Genomic DNA, 17,519 nt, shown 5'->3' with positions numbered 1-17,519 from the left:
CTCTTCAGGTGAACAGTAATTAAAATCAACAGTCTGCTACAATGGCTTAGGACTGTAATTTGCATGAACAGTTCTCCATTTAAGGACCTATTACTGAACACACCACAATAATCTATAATGAATAGATATTATATACCACTCATATGAGGATACATCCCTTTTTTGTCTGGGTCCTCTCAAGTTTTCTTCCTCATTCCATCTCAGGGAGTTTTTCATTGTCACTGTTGCTATTGGCTTGCTCATTAGGGATGAGCAAAAAACTAATTTGCATATAAGCCTAAACTTATATGCAAATCATATAAATTCAAATACTATACCCTCTTTATTTCTCTAAAGCTGCTTTGGGATAATGCCTATTGTTAAAAGAGGTATACAAATAAAACTGAATTAAATTAAAGTCACTGTCCAAATCTTGTGGGTGTTTGCCTTTTACCTAGTTTGTTGCATATAAACAAAAGGAACCTGCATGTGTCTCAAAAACAATAAAGTTTTTTCTGAACTGTTGACAGGAACTGCATGCAATACTGTTCCAAAATACTAAATTTTTCTTTTGCTTGTGTGAGATATGCCATCAGACCCAGTTTCAGCACTGTATTGTCCTAATCATAATGTTTCTTGCCTTTTAAATTTCAACAGATCAGGTTTGGCAGCTGTGTGTTTGTACGGGTATGTATAGTATGTTTGAATGTAATGCACTTCAAGGTGGTATGACACACCTTGATGCACTAACTATAGCTTGAGTTACTCATTCTAAATCCCACCGCCTGCTGCACCACACCCATCATCTGAGACATGAATTGGTGTTTTACTAGATAGACTAAGAAGCATGCATGCATGACAAAACAATGAACTATAAACAGCAAAATAAAGTGCAACACATAGACTTTCTCCTGCTACCACAACACTTTACTTATCATATTGGGAGAAATAGAAATGCTGGCCAACACACAAAAAAAACCTCAGTGGACAGCAGATATATTAGATTATGTTAGCTGTCGCTTTTTTAGTGTAGTCAAATGGGACTGGGAAGCACATTACACACTGTAGTCTAGATAATGTTTTCAATAAATTAGAAACAATGTGTGCATGTGCATGTTTTTTTTAGTTATCAGATTTGTAATAATCCTATCTCTTATATGGTTTATTTAAACATTGTCCACAGAAACTTACAGACATTTAAATATTTTTTCCTATTTCATGGTCTGTTTGTGGTGGCATCTGGTTTCCAGTTTAATTCAACTAAAAAAGATTCTGGGCAAATGCTGTGTTCAACAACATTTTTCCATACTAGTGTATAAAACTGAAAATGGAAAACCTTTATTTTTTTGGTCAGAATAGAACAGAATGAAAAAAAAAATATGTTGTGCAGTTCTTTTTGAGTAAGCTGTAGAATTTGTCATGTCTTCTGCTCTGCTGGTTGCTTGGTATTAATGTGACCTGGAAGAAAAACAAGGCAGAAGTATTTGAAATTTGTTTGGCCAAAATGTCTCCAGAATTCTCTTCAGTATCTTCAGGTTCACAGTGAGATAAAAGGTTACCTTCTTATAAAACTCATCCACCCTTATAGACTGATGTGTGGTTCTCATCCATATTTTTATGGAAGTAAAATGTTTCTCATTGTCTGCAGGTGTCAGAACAACAAAACACTAAATGTTAGGAAATTTGTGTGTGTGTGTGTGTGTGTGTGTGTGTGTGTGTGTGTGTGTGTGTGTGTGTGTGTGTGTGTGTGTGTATTCTTGTTATGATTGCGAGTAGCTGGAATGGTACTGTTTAAAACCAGGAAAAAAAAAAATACAATGCTGCTAGGCAAAATTTGGAGGCACAGTAATCACATGGGTTCAGATCTGTTCTCCTGCAAATGCCTGTTTGATCTCCTGAAATTACTACTTTAAGGCAGCCTGTGATAATGTATTAAATGTTATTGCTCTACCTTGTTTAGTTACTGAGCATTTAGAAAGTTCCCTTCTTTTTCACATTTATTATTTTGCAGCCTAATGCTCAAATACAATTCAATCTACAGGACATGCAATACCCCATGCTATACCACATCTGTGATAACTTTGACTAAATTTGATAAAAAGAAATACCACATGATTCTTTGCTTTGCTTTGCTTTACCCCGTTTCTCTGGATCATCTTTGAGACGTTTCTACACATTGATTGGAGTTTGTCTGCATCAAACTCAGATGATTGATCATGATTAAAAAGCACACACCTGTCTGTATAAGGTGTTATGCTATGAAGCCAAAATAAATACTGTCCATAGAGCTCAGAGACAGGATTGTGTCAAGGCTAGAAAGTTATTGCTGCTTCATTGAAGGTTCCCAATAGCACATAGGCCTCCATAATTCTTAAGTGGAAGAAGTCTGGAACAATCAGAACAGAGCTCACATGTTGGCCAATCTGAGCAATTGGTGGACAAAAACTTTGGTAAGAAAGGTGACCAAAAAACTGATTCACTCTGATTGAGCTCAGATGTGTTGCCCACACAAAGGTTGTGAGGGCAACATCGGGTTTATTTAACCAATGTTATTTCTCTGGTGAATGTGTTTTAATCACACAGTGTTTACATTTGTTGTATTGAAAAGGACACATTACTTCAAACTCATTTGTTCCCTTTTACTATCTTTAAAACAATACATCATTTAAATTTGTATGAAAATATAGTTCTACATTTTGCCAGGGATTTTGCTAGTGCACTGTCGTTCTGTCTTTCCCTGAGTATTAGTGTAATTTAGCTGTCTGTGAGCCACACTCTGTGATTCTTAATCTCTCAACCAGAGTTTCTGTAAAAAAAATAAATGTATACATAATACACATTATATACAAGGACTGTGATCTATAACAAAGTTTGAAACAAACAAGAATGAATTTAATCCTATTACTTTGATACAAAGATATCCAAAATTTAATAACAAACTGGGTTCTGGATTGGATCTGGATTTATTATTATAAAGGAAAAATTATTTACTGAATTTGTTTGGATATTAAAACAAAAGCTGAATAGACCTGCAGGTTTGGACCAGCTGCATGGAAATATTGTTTCTGATCTGCAGTTGAAGCCAGTCTTTGCGGCAGATTTGGCCTGGCTAAATCAAAGCAAACCTTACAAATATGAAAAGATTGAAGAAGGTACTAATGTTGGATAGAGGATAAATCTATAAAGAGGATAAGTAAAAGAAATGGAAGAGAACTATAACCTCTTCTAAACCTAACATCTGGTAGTAGTTGTACTATTGGTTGGTATGACCAACATATGATAAATAATACTATGAAAAAATAGCACATGAAAACTAAATAAATAATTGAAAAAGTTACAAATAACTTATAACATTGGCTTTTGTAGCATGGTAATGACTAAAATGTAAACTACTTAAAACATTTGTATAAACTGCAATAGCAGTTTCGTTGTATCAAATCAATCGTTAAAGCGCTATATCTAAAAGTACAGTATGTACAATCACACCCATATGTGGTTCTTTCCTACATTGTTGCCACAAACATGGAAGCAAACAATTGTATTGAATGCCTTTTTAGGATTTCTCTTCACTGAAACTAAGAGGCTCAAACTTGTTCCAGCATGTCACTGCCCATGTAAAATGCAATGTCCATGAAATTATAGTTTGTCAAGTTTGGAGTTTAAGAACTTGAGCATTACACTCAGAATCCTGACTTCACACAAGGTTTCCTCACCCAACACCCTGACATCACTAATGCTGAGTGCTGTGTGGCTGAATGGACAAATCTACACAGCTATACTACAAAATCAAGTGGATCACTTCCCCAGATTGAATCAGAGACAAATTGAATCTGAAATCTGGTGTGTTGGCAAGATCACCATATACTTGTCCATGTAGTGTATTTAAAATGTACTCAAAATCTTTTGACTTAATATTAACTGTTATGTTTATGTTTTATATACAGTGATATTATCATTACATTATCATTACATAAAAAACACATCACATTCGTTTTCTTTGCAATGTGAACTTTGTGTTTATTTAAATGTCAAACAAAATGGAAATAGTAGAAAACGTTTTGGCACTTCACGTAAATAGCACACGTGTCAAATGATGTATTCAGCTTTTTTATTAAGAAATTTGGAACATGGATTTAAAAAATATGTTTTTCTTGCTGTCTTACTGTTATGTTAATTTCTTATAATCCGTTTGTTTTTGTTTTACACGGTATGTAATACTAACTCAGATCCTTTCCTTTCAGCATTACAGTTAAGACTGTGTACCTGTTTGGCATTTAGTGTTTTAATAGCTGGGTGTTGGTCAGACCACACTGGATTATTCAGCAGGAGGATGAAAAGAGAGGAGGAGATATAATAAAGACTGTTCGCTTCCTCCTTATAAAGACTTCATGGAGGTGGGGCGTTTACAGTACACCTCTTCAGCTTCTTCATACGCATCCAGCAGTCCCTCAATTTCTCAGAAATACAGGCAAGTTATAGGAAATCATCATTACTCATATATTTCTGCACAGTATCACTACTCAGCTCAGGGATCTGTAGTGTTGGGGGGTTTAACAGCAAATGTTGTGTGAGTTATTTAGCCTGGTTTTTATGTTTTGCACGAAAGAAAGCGGATGAAATGGTTCGGCTGTGAAATAATTGCCTCTATTTTTCGTCGCTGCTGCTTTTTCCTGTTGTGGAAATGAGCTTGAATGACATTTTGTTTTTCCGTGTAAAAAGCTCATGTATGCATCGTGCGACTTACAATTCTGAAATTACTTTTTTGTTTGCACATCAAGTCCTGCACTCTTTATATACTTTATGTTCCTGATTTGCACGAATGAGGGCGTAGCCCGCGCGTGCAATGGTGATTTTTTCTTTTAACTGATTCATGAGTCGATTGTTTCGAGCAAATCTGTTTAGTACCGAACTCGAATCGCGAATCGAACAACGTGATACATAAACATCAACAACTGTTTTTTAAGTGCATTTTTGCACTCTCTGTCTTACAACATACTGTACAGCATGCCACTGAATTATATCACTGAAAGTACAATTTCAGGAAATACAATATATACGTCATGGCCTATAATTTCCTTATACAATAGTTTTATAACAGACTGGTTTAAAAAATCTAAAAAATGTAATAGTGGACTAAATGGCAACCTTGATAGCGCAGTGCTAGTAATTTTATCAAATGTGCGCATATATACAGTATATACAGTATATACAGCATATATACAGTATATATATACACACACACACACACACACACACACACACACACACACACACACACATATATATATATATATATATATATATATATATATATATATATATATATATATATATGTGTGTGTGTGTATGCATATTTTTTTTTTTTTGCATTTTGTATTTTTAAAGTAAAACAACAGCACATTTTTAGCAAATAGGCATTTTCTGAATTTTGTGTGCATGAATTGAGTCAGGTCTGTTTTCTGATGTATTTTTTTATTTTTTATTTAGATGTAAAATTGTAAAACAGTGGTACAATTAGATTGCCAGCAGTTTGTCGTTTTAGGAATAATTAATCAGGACTGCTGTTCTTGGTCCACACTTTTATTTTTCATTTACATGCTACCTACTAGAGAAACCATCTGTTATCATACTCAGTGCATTTTGTTAAATGTTGTTGGCACTCAGCTATATGCAAAATCAACTGCGGTTCATTAACATTAAGCCTTTCGTCATTCCAGAAATACGGGTTTTGACAATATGCCCAAATTACATCTATTCAGATTGACTAATTGCTCTGTTGTCATTCATTGTGTCTGTTCAGGTTCCTAAATATTTATGACAGTTGTTAAGTGTCTTGATGTACTTCTAGAATGTTGAGACTCACTAGTATTCACAGTAGACTTTCTCACGTCTTATCTTTTTGTTTTGGACTCTGTATTATTGATTTTTTGTTGTTATCTGTTTTGATGCTGAGAAAACTAGCCAAGCATTGTCTGCTGCTTGAGCATGTAATTATCTTTGTTTTACCAAACAAGGAAACATTGATATTCAGTCTCCCCAGTGTCTGTGACTCTTTGGGATTTACACCATCCTACATTTATGTGATTACATCTCTGTAGACAATTATATGTGAAACCATAATTTGTGCTAATAATTACAGAGATCATGGTAGCCCACAAGGAGTTTCAGACTGCAGGAAAGAAGCCAGGCCTGCAGATATGGAGGGTGGAAAAGATGGACCTGGTGCCGGTACCCAAGCAGCTTTATGGAAACTTTTTCACTGGAGATGCTTACATTCTTCTCTTCACCACTCCTGCTCCATCTTATGCCATCCACATGTGGCTTGGTGAGACTTTTGCTGTTTTACTATTTGCCCACATATTTAATAAACACTGTCCACTTTATAAGGGTAACTAAAAACTATCAATGAACAAAATGTTTTTCACAAAGTGACCAGTGATTCTATATGAATCTATTGCTGTCTGTCTCTTTGTCTGCCTAATTATATATACAGTACCAAAAAAGTTTTTTAAACAAGCTAAAACTGTCTAAAATTTGACTAAAGATTAAGAAAGATTATTGTCACAGACCAAACTAAATAAAAGCAACTAAAGCTACATATTTCTTTGGTTAGATTTTTAGTATTAAAATAAAGCCAATATTAAAAAATCCTAAAATATTGGGTATTTAAAAATTTCAGCTCATGTACATTTACCACACATACACACAGACACATAGGGATAATGAGATATATATAAGGTTTGTGTCATGTCTGTTTAGGGAGTGAGTGTTCCCAGGATGAAAGCGGGGCTGCAGCAATCTTTTCTACCCAATTGGACGACTTCTTGGGTGGAAGTCCAGTTCAGTTCCGTGAGGTGCAGAACAATGAGTCCCTCACCTTCCTTGGCTACTTTAAGTCCGGTGTTAAGTATCAGGTACTGTATTCTGTTCAGTATATAAACCTAAATATATCAATATCCACAAAATATAATGTGTTCTTTCAGATATTAGTAGTAGATTAAAGACGTGAATTTTTTATTTTTTATTTTTTGTTAATTCTTTGCAATGTTTGCTGTTTTTGCAAAACTGTACACCAGTACATCAGTTATGCATTTTCATAATGTTGATTATTTTATTTGTGATAATGATTACTTCCTAATCATTTGTTAGTATGAACAAAATAAGTTAATATGTTAATATGAACAATGTGGCATATTAAACGGTTATTACATACACTGATGTGCCCGGATATAACAGTAGTATTCTAGACTAAGACGGAGCACGTAGGTGTTGGCCAAGCCTGGGCTTGCACCAACATCCTCATTCCAGAAGTCTGTATCAGAGCAGAGAGAGCCTCCTCCTCTATTCTTTTGCTACCAAGAGTAAAGTTGGAAAACAATATTGTCCTCTAAGTCTCTGGTCAACTATTGCCAACTGTTTCCATGGTGATTTTACCATTATGAATCATCAGCTTACACATCTGCTTTCGATTTTTGTGACCTTCAATAGTGGCAGAGCAGAAGGCTTGGTCTGCTAAACACATGCACTTAACCCACTGGAAAATATGTGTGTGTTTGCTCGGAGTGTGCATTTTCCCCTCAGTTTAGAGCACTGTTTTCACAAACAGTGAAAAGAAGTTTGATGAGAATAGCAAGATACTCAATGGAATAAAGAAAACAGGAACATTCCAGTGTTGATTCACAGCTTCAGTAGTGAATTAACATTTACAGTACTAATCATCTGTTGGTTAATTATTTTCTTTCACAACTGTTTTTTTCAAAACTGTTACTCCAAACCTGGAGCCACTCAATTATACAGGACGTCTTTAGATGCACCATAATAAAATTTTACATTCACTTGAATTTGGAAACCCAAACCTGTCCCAGCATGGCAATGCCCCTGTGCACAAAGTGAGCTCCCTAAAGATCTGGTTTACATGCTTTGGAGAGAAAGATCTTGAGTGGCCTGCTACTAAGCTCTAATCTTATCATGACTGAACAGCTTTGGGATGAATTGGAACGCTGACTGCACCCCAGGTCTCATCACGTACACAATACCTGCCTTTTGTAACACTCTTGTGGCTGATGAACTCAAGTATCCATAAGCACACTCCAAAATCTAGTGGAACAGCTTCTGAGAAGAGTGGAGGGAATTATAAGAGCAAATTGGGACAAAATGTGAAATGGAATGCTCAAAAATCACATACCATACTTATACTTTTTCAGTACAGTTAGGCGGAGGAAATATAGACATAAACTTGTTTGTTCTTTTTTAACACATTCATTATTATTAATATAAATATTTGTAAACATCAACAGTTAACATTTTAAAAATCTAACTATTGCAATACACTATTTTTTTTATTATATTGAATAAATTGAGTTATCAATTAAATTTGCAGTGTTTGCTGTTTTTGCTAACCCCCCAAAACTTACATTTACAAAACTATCATTTATGCATTGTCATGTTGAGGATTTCGTTGGAAGTGACGAGGATAGACAGGATTAAAAATGAGTTTATTAGAGGGACAGCGCATGTAGGATGTTTTGGAGACAAGGACTTCCTAATTAGCTGTTAGTATGAACAAAATAAGTTAATATGTTAATATGAACAATGTGGCATATCAAACGGTTAATGCATACACTGATGTGCCTGGATATAACAGTAGTATTCTAGACTAAGCCAAAGCACGTATGTGTTGCCCAAGCCTGGGCTTGCACTAACATCCTCATTCCAGAAGTCTGTATCAGAGCGAAGAGATCATCCTCCTCTATTCATTTATTATATTAAATTCATTGAGTAATCAATTAAATTGTCACAAAATAAATTGATTAAATTAAATGATTTTAATTTTTTTATTCAATAGTTTACATTTCTTAAACCCCTTTGGTTACTATACTAATGTTTATTGGTGTGTGTTTTACATTTAATAATACATTTTCTATAGATATCATCTACTACAATGTTCTACTTTTTTCAGTTTACATTAACAAATGCCATAATAACACTTCTGGCATTGTTGTGTATGTTTTTAATTTTAATAATAATAAAATGCACTTAAAGTGCAAGGCAGAGGAAAAAGGATTGCATTCTCTTACTCTTACTCAAACGCGAAAGTTTTCAGTCTCTTTGCTTCTTCTCTCTCACATACACACAGCAAGGTGGCGTGGCCTCTGGCTTCCAACACGTGGTGACCAATGACATGGATGTGAAGAGATTACTCCACGTTAAAGGGCGGAGGGTGATCCGTGCTACCGAGGTTCCACTGTCATGGGACAGCTTCAACCGTGGAGACTGTTTCATCATCGATCTGGGCAAGGTCAGCTTTCAAAAAGCAGCATACAATGTTTTCATGCATTATTATGGAAGATAATAATATAATTAACACGAAAATCTAACAATGTGTAATAATCAGTTATTGCACAGGATTCACACACCTGTTCTGTGCCATCCATCATTTCCTAAGCGTAAGAATACTTAAATGAAAGTGAGGTTTTGGTCAGTGTTGCAGTGTGCAATTATAATTTTGCACTGTTGTAGACTATTCAGTACTAAGTTACTAAATAGGCTGCCAATGACAAAAGTTTGTACACATTTCAGAGAGGATATAGTGATGCTTAGTTTGCGATCACATGGGTTATTTTAGACTTTTTTCATTAGACATCCAGAGTAAATTATGGATAGCAAATACCAAGAATAGAAACCATTTGATTGTATTTGTGTTTTCATTTCAGGACATCTATCAGTGGTGTGGCAGTGATTGTAACCGATTTGAACGTCTAAAAGCCTCTCAGGTGGCCATCGACATCCGGGATAACGAGCGTAATGGTCGTGCCAAGCTGCATATGGTCGAGGAGAACTCTGAGCCAGAGGCCATTATTGCTGTAAGGATCATTCAGTTGAGAAGCAGAAAATGACATCATATGATATTATCATAAACAATTCTATTAGTCATTCCTATACCGTAATACTAAACCTTGCACTGCTAAAGAAAGTGATAAAGTGTGTCTGTGTAGTGTTAGACACTATATTAGCAGGTGTGTTAAAACTTGATTGAGGAGAATGTCATTACATAGGCATTCAGTTTGCACTATGACGTTGTTCCATTTAAAAACTTTAGGAGAGAAAACATATGATATTCAAAATGAGCTGGAAATTCTGTGCATTTCCTTTTCTGACAACTATTGACTATTAGAATCTTTAAACTGTTACAGCAAGTGTAACCCTAAACATAAAGCTTTAAAGTCTGTGCCACTCATTTCCTCATACAAACTGTTAAACTTGGGTGGGTTTGAATACGGGAAATACTTAGTCATCGAACTACCGGAAATGTTTGCTTCATTTGTTGTGTATTTTTAGGTACTTGGACCCAAACCTGATATCCCAGCAGGAAGTGCTGATGATGAAGTTGTCGACAAATCCAACAAGAAGGGCGCGCTTTACATGGTACAAAATTAGTTGTGGTTTTGTGTATGTGTGTGAAGCAAATATGAAATAAATATGATTCTAATTGACATTTACAATTGCTAAATGCATAATGAAAGTAAACGCATAAAAGCATTGCAGCATATTTTATAATAATAATAATTATAATAATACTACTACTACTAATATATTTTTTTCTTTTTAATTATTATGCTTTTAGATTACAATTTGTAGTCATTTATTAAGCCTGGTGCACATAATTTTAGTTGTGTGTGTGTGTGTGTGTGTGTGTGTGTGTGTGTGTGTGTGTGTGTGTGTGTGTGTGTGACAGGTCTCTGATGCTGCAGGCTCTATGAAAACCTCTCTGGTGGCTCAGAGCAGCCCATTTAAACAACAAATACTTTCTCCAAATGAATGCTACATTCTTGACAATGGAGCTGATGGCAAAATTTTCTTGTGGAAAGGTGCGTCTTGTGATCTACTGCTATTTCTCTTGTGTTTAATACCTCAGAAAATCCTGGGGTCATATAAATATACAAACACCCAACTTAAATCTTGGTGTGAAGTTTACCTCAGTGATGTAAAGTGTTGGAAGGCTTAGCACGAAGGGGTTAAATGCTACCTCTGATATAACAGTCTATGGTAAGCATCAGAGGTGGGAAGTAGATACCTGCACTCCTGCAGGACATGACGCAAACGAGTGTTTTGCTACTGTTATGCATCTACTGCACATAAGCAACAATGGCAACTATCGCGTAGTTCATGCACGGTAAAAATAAAATTAAAGAAAGGAACATACAACACAACAAAACTTTGATCTGTTTTTTTTATAACATATTATAACAGTTGATGTTTTATGTTGCATGTTGTCCTGCAGGCGGGACAAAATTTTATATTGCAGGTGGGAGAAAATAACATGTTTTTGCGAGAGCATGATAGAACTTTGCAGGACAAACATTAATTTAAAGTACATTTAGAACAGATAAAAATGTGCAATTAAGTTTCAACTAATAGTTATTCAACTCACAACAACGATGCAATTAATCACAATTAAATATTTTAATCGATTGACTATTATTTTTAATATGATGTGAGGTCCAGTTACCAGTGTGACACTAAAACAGGTAGTAGTCATCGCTACTTTTTACTTAAGTACATGTCAGAGCCCACCTTGCCACCGGTAAGCATTAATAAAGTTTATAACAGAAACCTGAAACATGAGACCCAGTTTAGTTTAATTGAATTTTCGATGAGAAATGGAATTCTCTCTTCATTCTAGGGCTAAACTAGATTTTCCATGTCTGACTTATTGTTTTTTTTTTTTGCCCTTCAGGTTCAAAAGCCAGTGAAGCTGAACGCAAGGCAGCCATGAAATCAGCGGAGCAGTTTATCAAAGAGAAAAACTATAATAAAAACACCCAGGTAAAAAAATCTATTAAAGCTCCATACAATTCAAATGTCACCTTTATGAAGTCTAGCTGTCAACATCTATTGATCTGTTGTGATTAGATCCAGGTGATGCCTGCTGGTGGGGAGACCACATTGTTCAAACAATTCTTCAGTGATTGGAAGGATAAGGATCAGACCACGGGTCCAGGAAAGGCCTACACTATTGGGCGAATTGCTAGTGTGGCACAGATCCCCTTTGACGCATCTAGCCTTCACTCCAACAGTGCCATGGCTGCACAACACGGCATGGTGGATGATGGCTCGGGCAAGGTGCAGGTAAGTCTGAACAGAAATCTAATATATTTAAGTGTATTTGCACCTCGTGTGCAGGTCTGATTTGAATTTGTTAATCAAAATAAAAATATTTTAAATATGTGATTCCGATGATATAAGGTTTTCTGCCTATATACAGTACGTACATCAAACCAAACATAACAATATGACATTATAAAATTATGAGCAGTGAAGTGAATAACACTGATTATCGCTTCATCATGGCACCTGTTAGTTAGTGGAATATATATTTGGCAGCAAGTGTACATTTTGTCCTCAAAGTTGAGAAGGAGAAATAGCAGGAAGAAACGGGCAAGCGTAAAGATTTGAGCATCTCCAAAACTGCAGCTCTTGTGGGATGTTCCCCGGCTGCAGTGATCAGTATCTATAAAAAGTGGTGCAAGGAAGGAAAAGTGGTGAACTGGCTACAGGGTCATGGGCAGCCATGGCTCATAATGCATGCGGGGAGCGAAGGCTGGCTCATGTTGTCCGATCCAACAGATGACTACTTTACTGGAGCTCAAATTGCTGAAGAAGTTAATGCTGTAAATGATTGACAGTTCAGAACTGTTTTGGCAGCAAAAGTGGGCCTAACACCATATTAGGCAGGTGGTCATAATGTTATGTCTGACTGGTGGCAATAAAGTTATGCCTGGTTGATGTATAAAGAGAATCAAATGATTTAACTCAGCTTCCTTAACCTTAGGTTATGAGTTCTTAGTCTTCCTCTGCAATCATTAGATTCAGTAGTGCCAGTGATTATATTGCAGGCCATTAGGCAGGGATACATGCTGTGTTCACTGCAGGGTTGTCACTTGTTGAGTAAATTGATAGAGCAAATGTATCATGAGAGGGTTTTAGGAAAGATTTTGTAATCCTGGATTACTTTTACAGGTCTGGCGTGTTGAAGGTGGGGAAAAGGTTCCTGTGGACCCTTCCACCTATGGCCAGTTCTATGGAGGAGACTGTTATCTGATCCTCTACAGCTACAAACACGGAGGCAGAGAACAGCATATCATCTACACCTGGTGAGACAGTCCAGTCATAAGCTACAATGTTAATTTGCATTCTTACTAAATAACTGTGATTGTGTGGGTAAACAGATATTGTTGATTGCTCTAGGCAGGGGCTGAAGTGCACACAGGATGAGTTGGCTGCTTCTGCCTTTTTAACAGTCAAATTGGATGACTCCATGGGAGGAGCTCCGGTGCAGGTTAGAATTGTCTTGACAGTATTGATCGCAGATTCTATTTTATAATCACATTTTTAATCACAGGGAGACTAGTGACTAAATCAGTGTCTCCTAAGGCAGTGCATCTTTTTTTTTCCCTTTTCCTTCGCTTAAAGGTCTGCTGTCCCTACAAGATAAGCAGATGTTACTTTAAAAAAATTGCCAGGCATCTTTATATGTGGATTCAGGGAGTTTGTAAACACCATCAGTAATCCGGAAATGGTGATTGCTTTAGTAGGAATTTGAATGTTTATTTAGAATGGGATGCATTACAAGAGCAACATTCCTATGGATTAAATGGCCATTTAAGAGAAAAGGAAACAGGAGGAAAAGGAAATCTGCCGAACAGAAGACTTAATAGCTGAAAAATGCAATTTCATACAGACTCATATTTATGAGCAAAAATTATTTTTGTTTGTATAAGATTATAAGTTTAAGAATATATATTTCTTAATGTAAAATTCATAGCCCTTCTGTGTGATCTCCTGTGCAGGTGCGTGTCACTCAAGGCCAGGAACCACCCCATTTGATGAGCCTGTTTAAGGGAAAACCAATGATCATCTGTTTGGGAGGGACTTCACGAAAAGACGGGCAGACCTGTGCAGGAAGTACACGTCTCTTCCAAATTCGTCAAAGCTCCACTCGTGCTACACGTGCTGTTGAGGTTAGTCAACCTATTACTGGCTTATAGCCAGTCACATCATGTTGATTATTGCATACTATGTACTTACTCTTAAAGGTAGGACAGTCTGCCTGGTTTACTACAAATATGCACTTACTTCTGGTCACTCCATTGTGGAAAGAAAATTCAGTTCATCTGCAACATTCTGCTTTAGCCAATCAGTTGAAAGTAAAGATGATTTAGGGCATCATCTGTGCAGTAAAATATTTATCTGTTTATATAATGATGCAACTCAATTTTGCTGCCCTTCTTTAATAATAATTAGCTGTTTACTTCATTATCAATCTAAATCACATGATTCTTTTTATGATACTTAACGTAGACTGGTACTTTTACTGAGATTTTAGAAGTAGATCCCTGTATTAAAATGGTGTCCCTTCAGGGTGAATTTCTCCACTCCTGTGCAGGATAAAGTAAGGATGAATGATTTACTGAAGCTGAACATATAAATAAATGAAATAACAATCAGCATGTCAAATAATTTACTGCACCAGTACACTCAGAAATTTTAATAATAATGCTTGTAACCAAAAATCGAGTTTTTGACTGAAAAGTGTTTTGCAACTATTATAAATGCAGTATGCTGTTTAAACTCTGTAGGCCCCATAGGCTAAACATCATACAGTAGCTCTTTTATGATGTTGCTTTTTTACTATTTCAAACTGAAAGGGATGTGATATTAGGTGCAATACTGTACAGTGGTCCACCAGAACTCGTGGGGTTACGTTCTAAGACCCCTGCGAGTTCCGAAAATCTGCTAATTTGGGACGCACCGCTGCAGCTGCCCCTATGGTAATTTAGTGAATTAATCTACACATTATGTCCCTTTAATACAATAATGTGTTTTAGTGCTTTTACTAAAATCTGTTAGTGTAAGCATAGTTTAAAATGTCATCCCTAACGTTCCTGAACATTCGGTCCCGCTGCGAATTCCCGCGAATTTGAAGATAATCCGCAACTTGCTGTTAGTTAGGTTCCAAATGAAAACCAAAATTTTTCCGGGCTGCGAGTCCTGAACCTCGAATTATCAGAGGTTGACTGTATTGCAACCTTTGAAAGAAATCTGTTAATCCTTAATGTTCTTCAATATGAGATCATATCATTAAGATCTGTCTTCTCTTCTATCAGGTGGAGCCCTCTGCTGCAAAACTGAACACCAATGATGTGTTTGTGCTGAAGACTCCAAACTCCATGTTTCTGTGGAGAGGAACCGGCGCTACGGATGAGGAGCTGTCTTCTGCCAAATATGTCTGCAGCTTCCTGGGTGGCAGCGCTACTGAAGTGACTGAGGGAAAGGAACCAGGTAGCATTCACTAGCTAGCATGTTTAAAACAAATGCTTTTACAATGAAAATATTGCATAAATAAATGTATTTATTTGGTGATAGAATGGTCCTGTTTCATTGGTCCTTGTTGCTGTTTCCTTGGTTTTCCCTGGATCCATTTCTAAAATTATAAAATGATTTTCATTATAAAATTTGCAAATCCTTCAATTTTCTCTGTCTCTCTCCACCACACTCCCAGCGGGATTCTGGTCAGCACTTGGTGGAAAAAAGGACTACCAGACCTCCAGCAGTCTGCAGAAGACAGTTAAACCACCTCGCCTATTCGGCTGCTCCAACAAAACTGGCCGACTCATAGTGAGTTTACGGAGCTGACCACAGCGAATATCAGAAATTAACCATTGACCTATTAGGATATCAGTTACAAGTTATGTTGATGCAGTGCCTCAAATTGATACAAGAATAGTAATCATCAAAAATAAATAAAATACACAATATACATAAATTCTCTCTTTCTTTGTCTCACACTTATTCATTTCTGTCTTGTTTTTAGGCAGATGAAGTGCCAGGAGACTTCACTCAGGTTGATTTGGCCACAGATGATGTGATGCTTCTGGATACTTGGCACCAGGTACCTCAAATCTCTACTCTTCTCTTGGTTTGTTCAGTGATACAGACACCATTATCCCACCTGTTGTAACCAAGTCTATTAGGTCTAAATGTGCAGGATGTGAATTTTTTTTTGTCTTTCTAATCTCCTCAGATCTTTCTCTGGATTGGTAATGATGCCAATGAAGTGGAGAGGAGCGGATCAGACAAAATAGGTACTGCTGATGCCACACAGAGCTGTACTATATTGTCAGATACTAAACTGCTACTCTTCTGCAATCTTAAAACTCCCAAGGGTGTAAAAGAGTCACAGGTCTTTAGGTAGAGAGATGTATCTTGTATCAGCTGAGTTTTTGGGGTGTCCTGTGGATTTCTTTTGGATGACCTGTGTGCTTGTAGAGGAATAAAAAAAAAAACCAGATGTGGTTAGAACTATGACTGTACAGATATAGTTCATGCACCTGTATTTTTTCTGGGAACAGTGGAAACAAAAATATGCAGTATTTTCTTGTTGCTGATTTCTTACAGTTGAAAGGCTGAAGATTAGTGTATAATTTCTCAATGAAGCTCATTATTTTGAACTGTAGCTTTTAATTAACCAAAATAAAGTGCATCTGTAAACAGATGTCACCAGTTAGCAAACATTGCTATGATTGACAGGAAAGAGGTAGACAGTCTTTGAATGAGTTAATCAAGAGCTCTGCAACATACTTTGGCCGGGGTTTATAGCAAACAATGTGCCATACAGTGTCAGAAATTTGTTTAAGTTTACTGAAGAACTTAATGCTATATGAAATTACTGTGCACTGATTTAGTTTTGTAGTTTGCACAACATGATAATATTAATAGTATAACAGTGAAATGTAGCTATATGGGTTTAAAAAACATCACGTTTACTCTATTTCTTTATTTCAGCTCAAGACTATGTGAACTCTGACCCCTCTGGCCGTCGAGGCACACCCATCAGCATCATAAAGCAGGGCTTTGAGCCACCCACATTTACTGGCTGGTTCCAGGCCTGGGATATTCAAATGTGGGAAAAAGACCCTTTGGAACGTATCCGTGGCAAATTCTAAACACACTCATACACACACACTTTGCATGGTTTCCACACAAGTATACACACAAGTGCTGATGGCTGCCATAAATCAATAGAGAGCTTTATATTCACAGCAAAAACAGCATTATGCACTAGTCACCTATATGCAGTGTCATGTCATTTTTCATTTCGTTTCTTTTTAAAAACAATTTTTAAACATGCACTTGATATATAGTTTTTGTCTAAATCAATGCTAAAACTCAGTTTAAGACTAGAATTAAAACAATTTGGCATGTACTAAATATTCTGGGCATTAAAACATTTTAATTCATAGTAACATCTCAAAATAATTTTCTCAAAATGCAGATTAATGTGAACATGTTTTACATATTATAATATGCTGGTTAATAATAAAATGTGCCTCTTGCTACAATGGTTACTGTCTTTTTTTATTTGTAAAATTAGCTTGACTCCCTCGATTCAGTTGACTATTTAAGGTATTGTACTATTTCTTTATGGTTCTGACAATTTACATTAATGGCATTTGGAATAGGTAATTATCCAGATCGGT

The 17,519-nt window shown here is 36.2% G+C and overlaps 1 protein-coding gene across 1 annotated transcript; it reads left to right on the top strand.

The window, feature by feature from the left end:
- Positions 1 to 4,295: 4,295 nt before the first annotated feature.
- On the top strand, positions 4,296 to 17,378 carry scinla (scinderin like a). The gene is made up of 17 exons (XM_046855046.1): positions 4,296 to 4,447; positions 6,119 to 6,304; positions 6,739 to 6,893; positions 9,116 to 9,277; positions 9,693 to 9,842; positions 10,318 to 10,404; positions 10,715 to 10,847; positions 11,717 to 11,805; positions 11,893 to 12,108; positions 13,000 to 13,133; positions 13,228 to 13,318; positions 13,830 to 14,000; positions 15,147 to 15,321; positions 15,542 to 15,657; positions 15,854 to 15,931; positions 16,064 to 16,124; positions 16,825 to 17,378. Exons 2-17 carry the CDS (start codon positions 6,124 to 6,126, stop codon positions 16,983 to 16,985), a joined length of 2,160 nt encoding a protein of 719 aa, XP_046711002.1. The 5' UTR covers positions 4,296 to 4,447; positions 6,119 to 6,123; the 3' UTR covers positions 16,986 to 17,378.
- The last annotated feature ends 141 nt before the right edge of the window (positions 17,379 to 17,519 follow it).

Source organism: Silurus meridionalis, chromosome 1, assembly GCF_014805685.1.
Source record: "Silurus meridionalis isolate SWU-2019-XX chromosome 1, ASM1480568v1, whole genome shotgun sequence".
Lineage (NCBI taxonomy): Eukaryota > Metazoa > Chordata > Actinopteri > Siluriformes > Siluridae > Silurus > Silurus meridionalis.
The sequence above is the reverse complement of the archived record's forward strand: the minus strand, read 5'-3'. Positions and strand labels throughout refer to the sequence as shown.

Coding starts and splice junctions, on each gene's coding strand:
- scinla (XM_046855046.1), top strand. CDS start 6,124: ATGGTAGCCCACAAGGAGTTTCAGACTGCAGGAAAGAAGCCAGGCCTG. Junction 6,894..9,115: donor AGTCCGGTGTTAAGTATCAG/GTACTGTATTCT, acceptor ACATACACACAG/CAAGGTGGCGTGGCCTCTGG. Junction 9,843..10,317: donor AGCCAGAGGCCATTATTGCT/GTAAGGATCATT, acceptor GTGTATTTTTAG/GTACTTGGACCCAAACCTGA.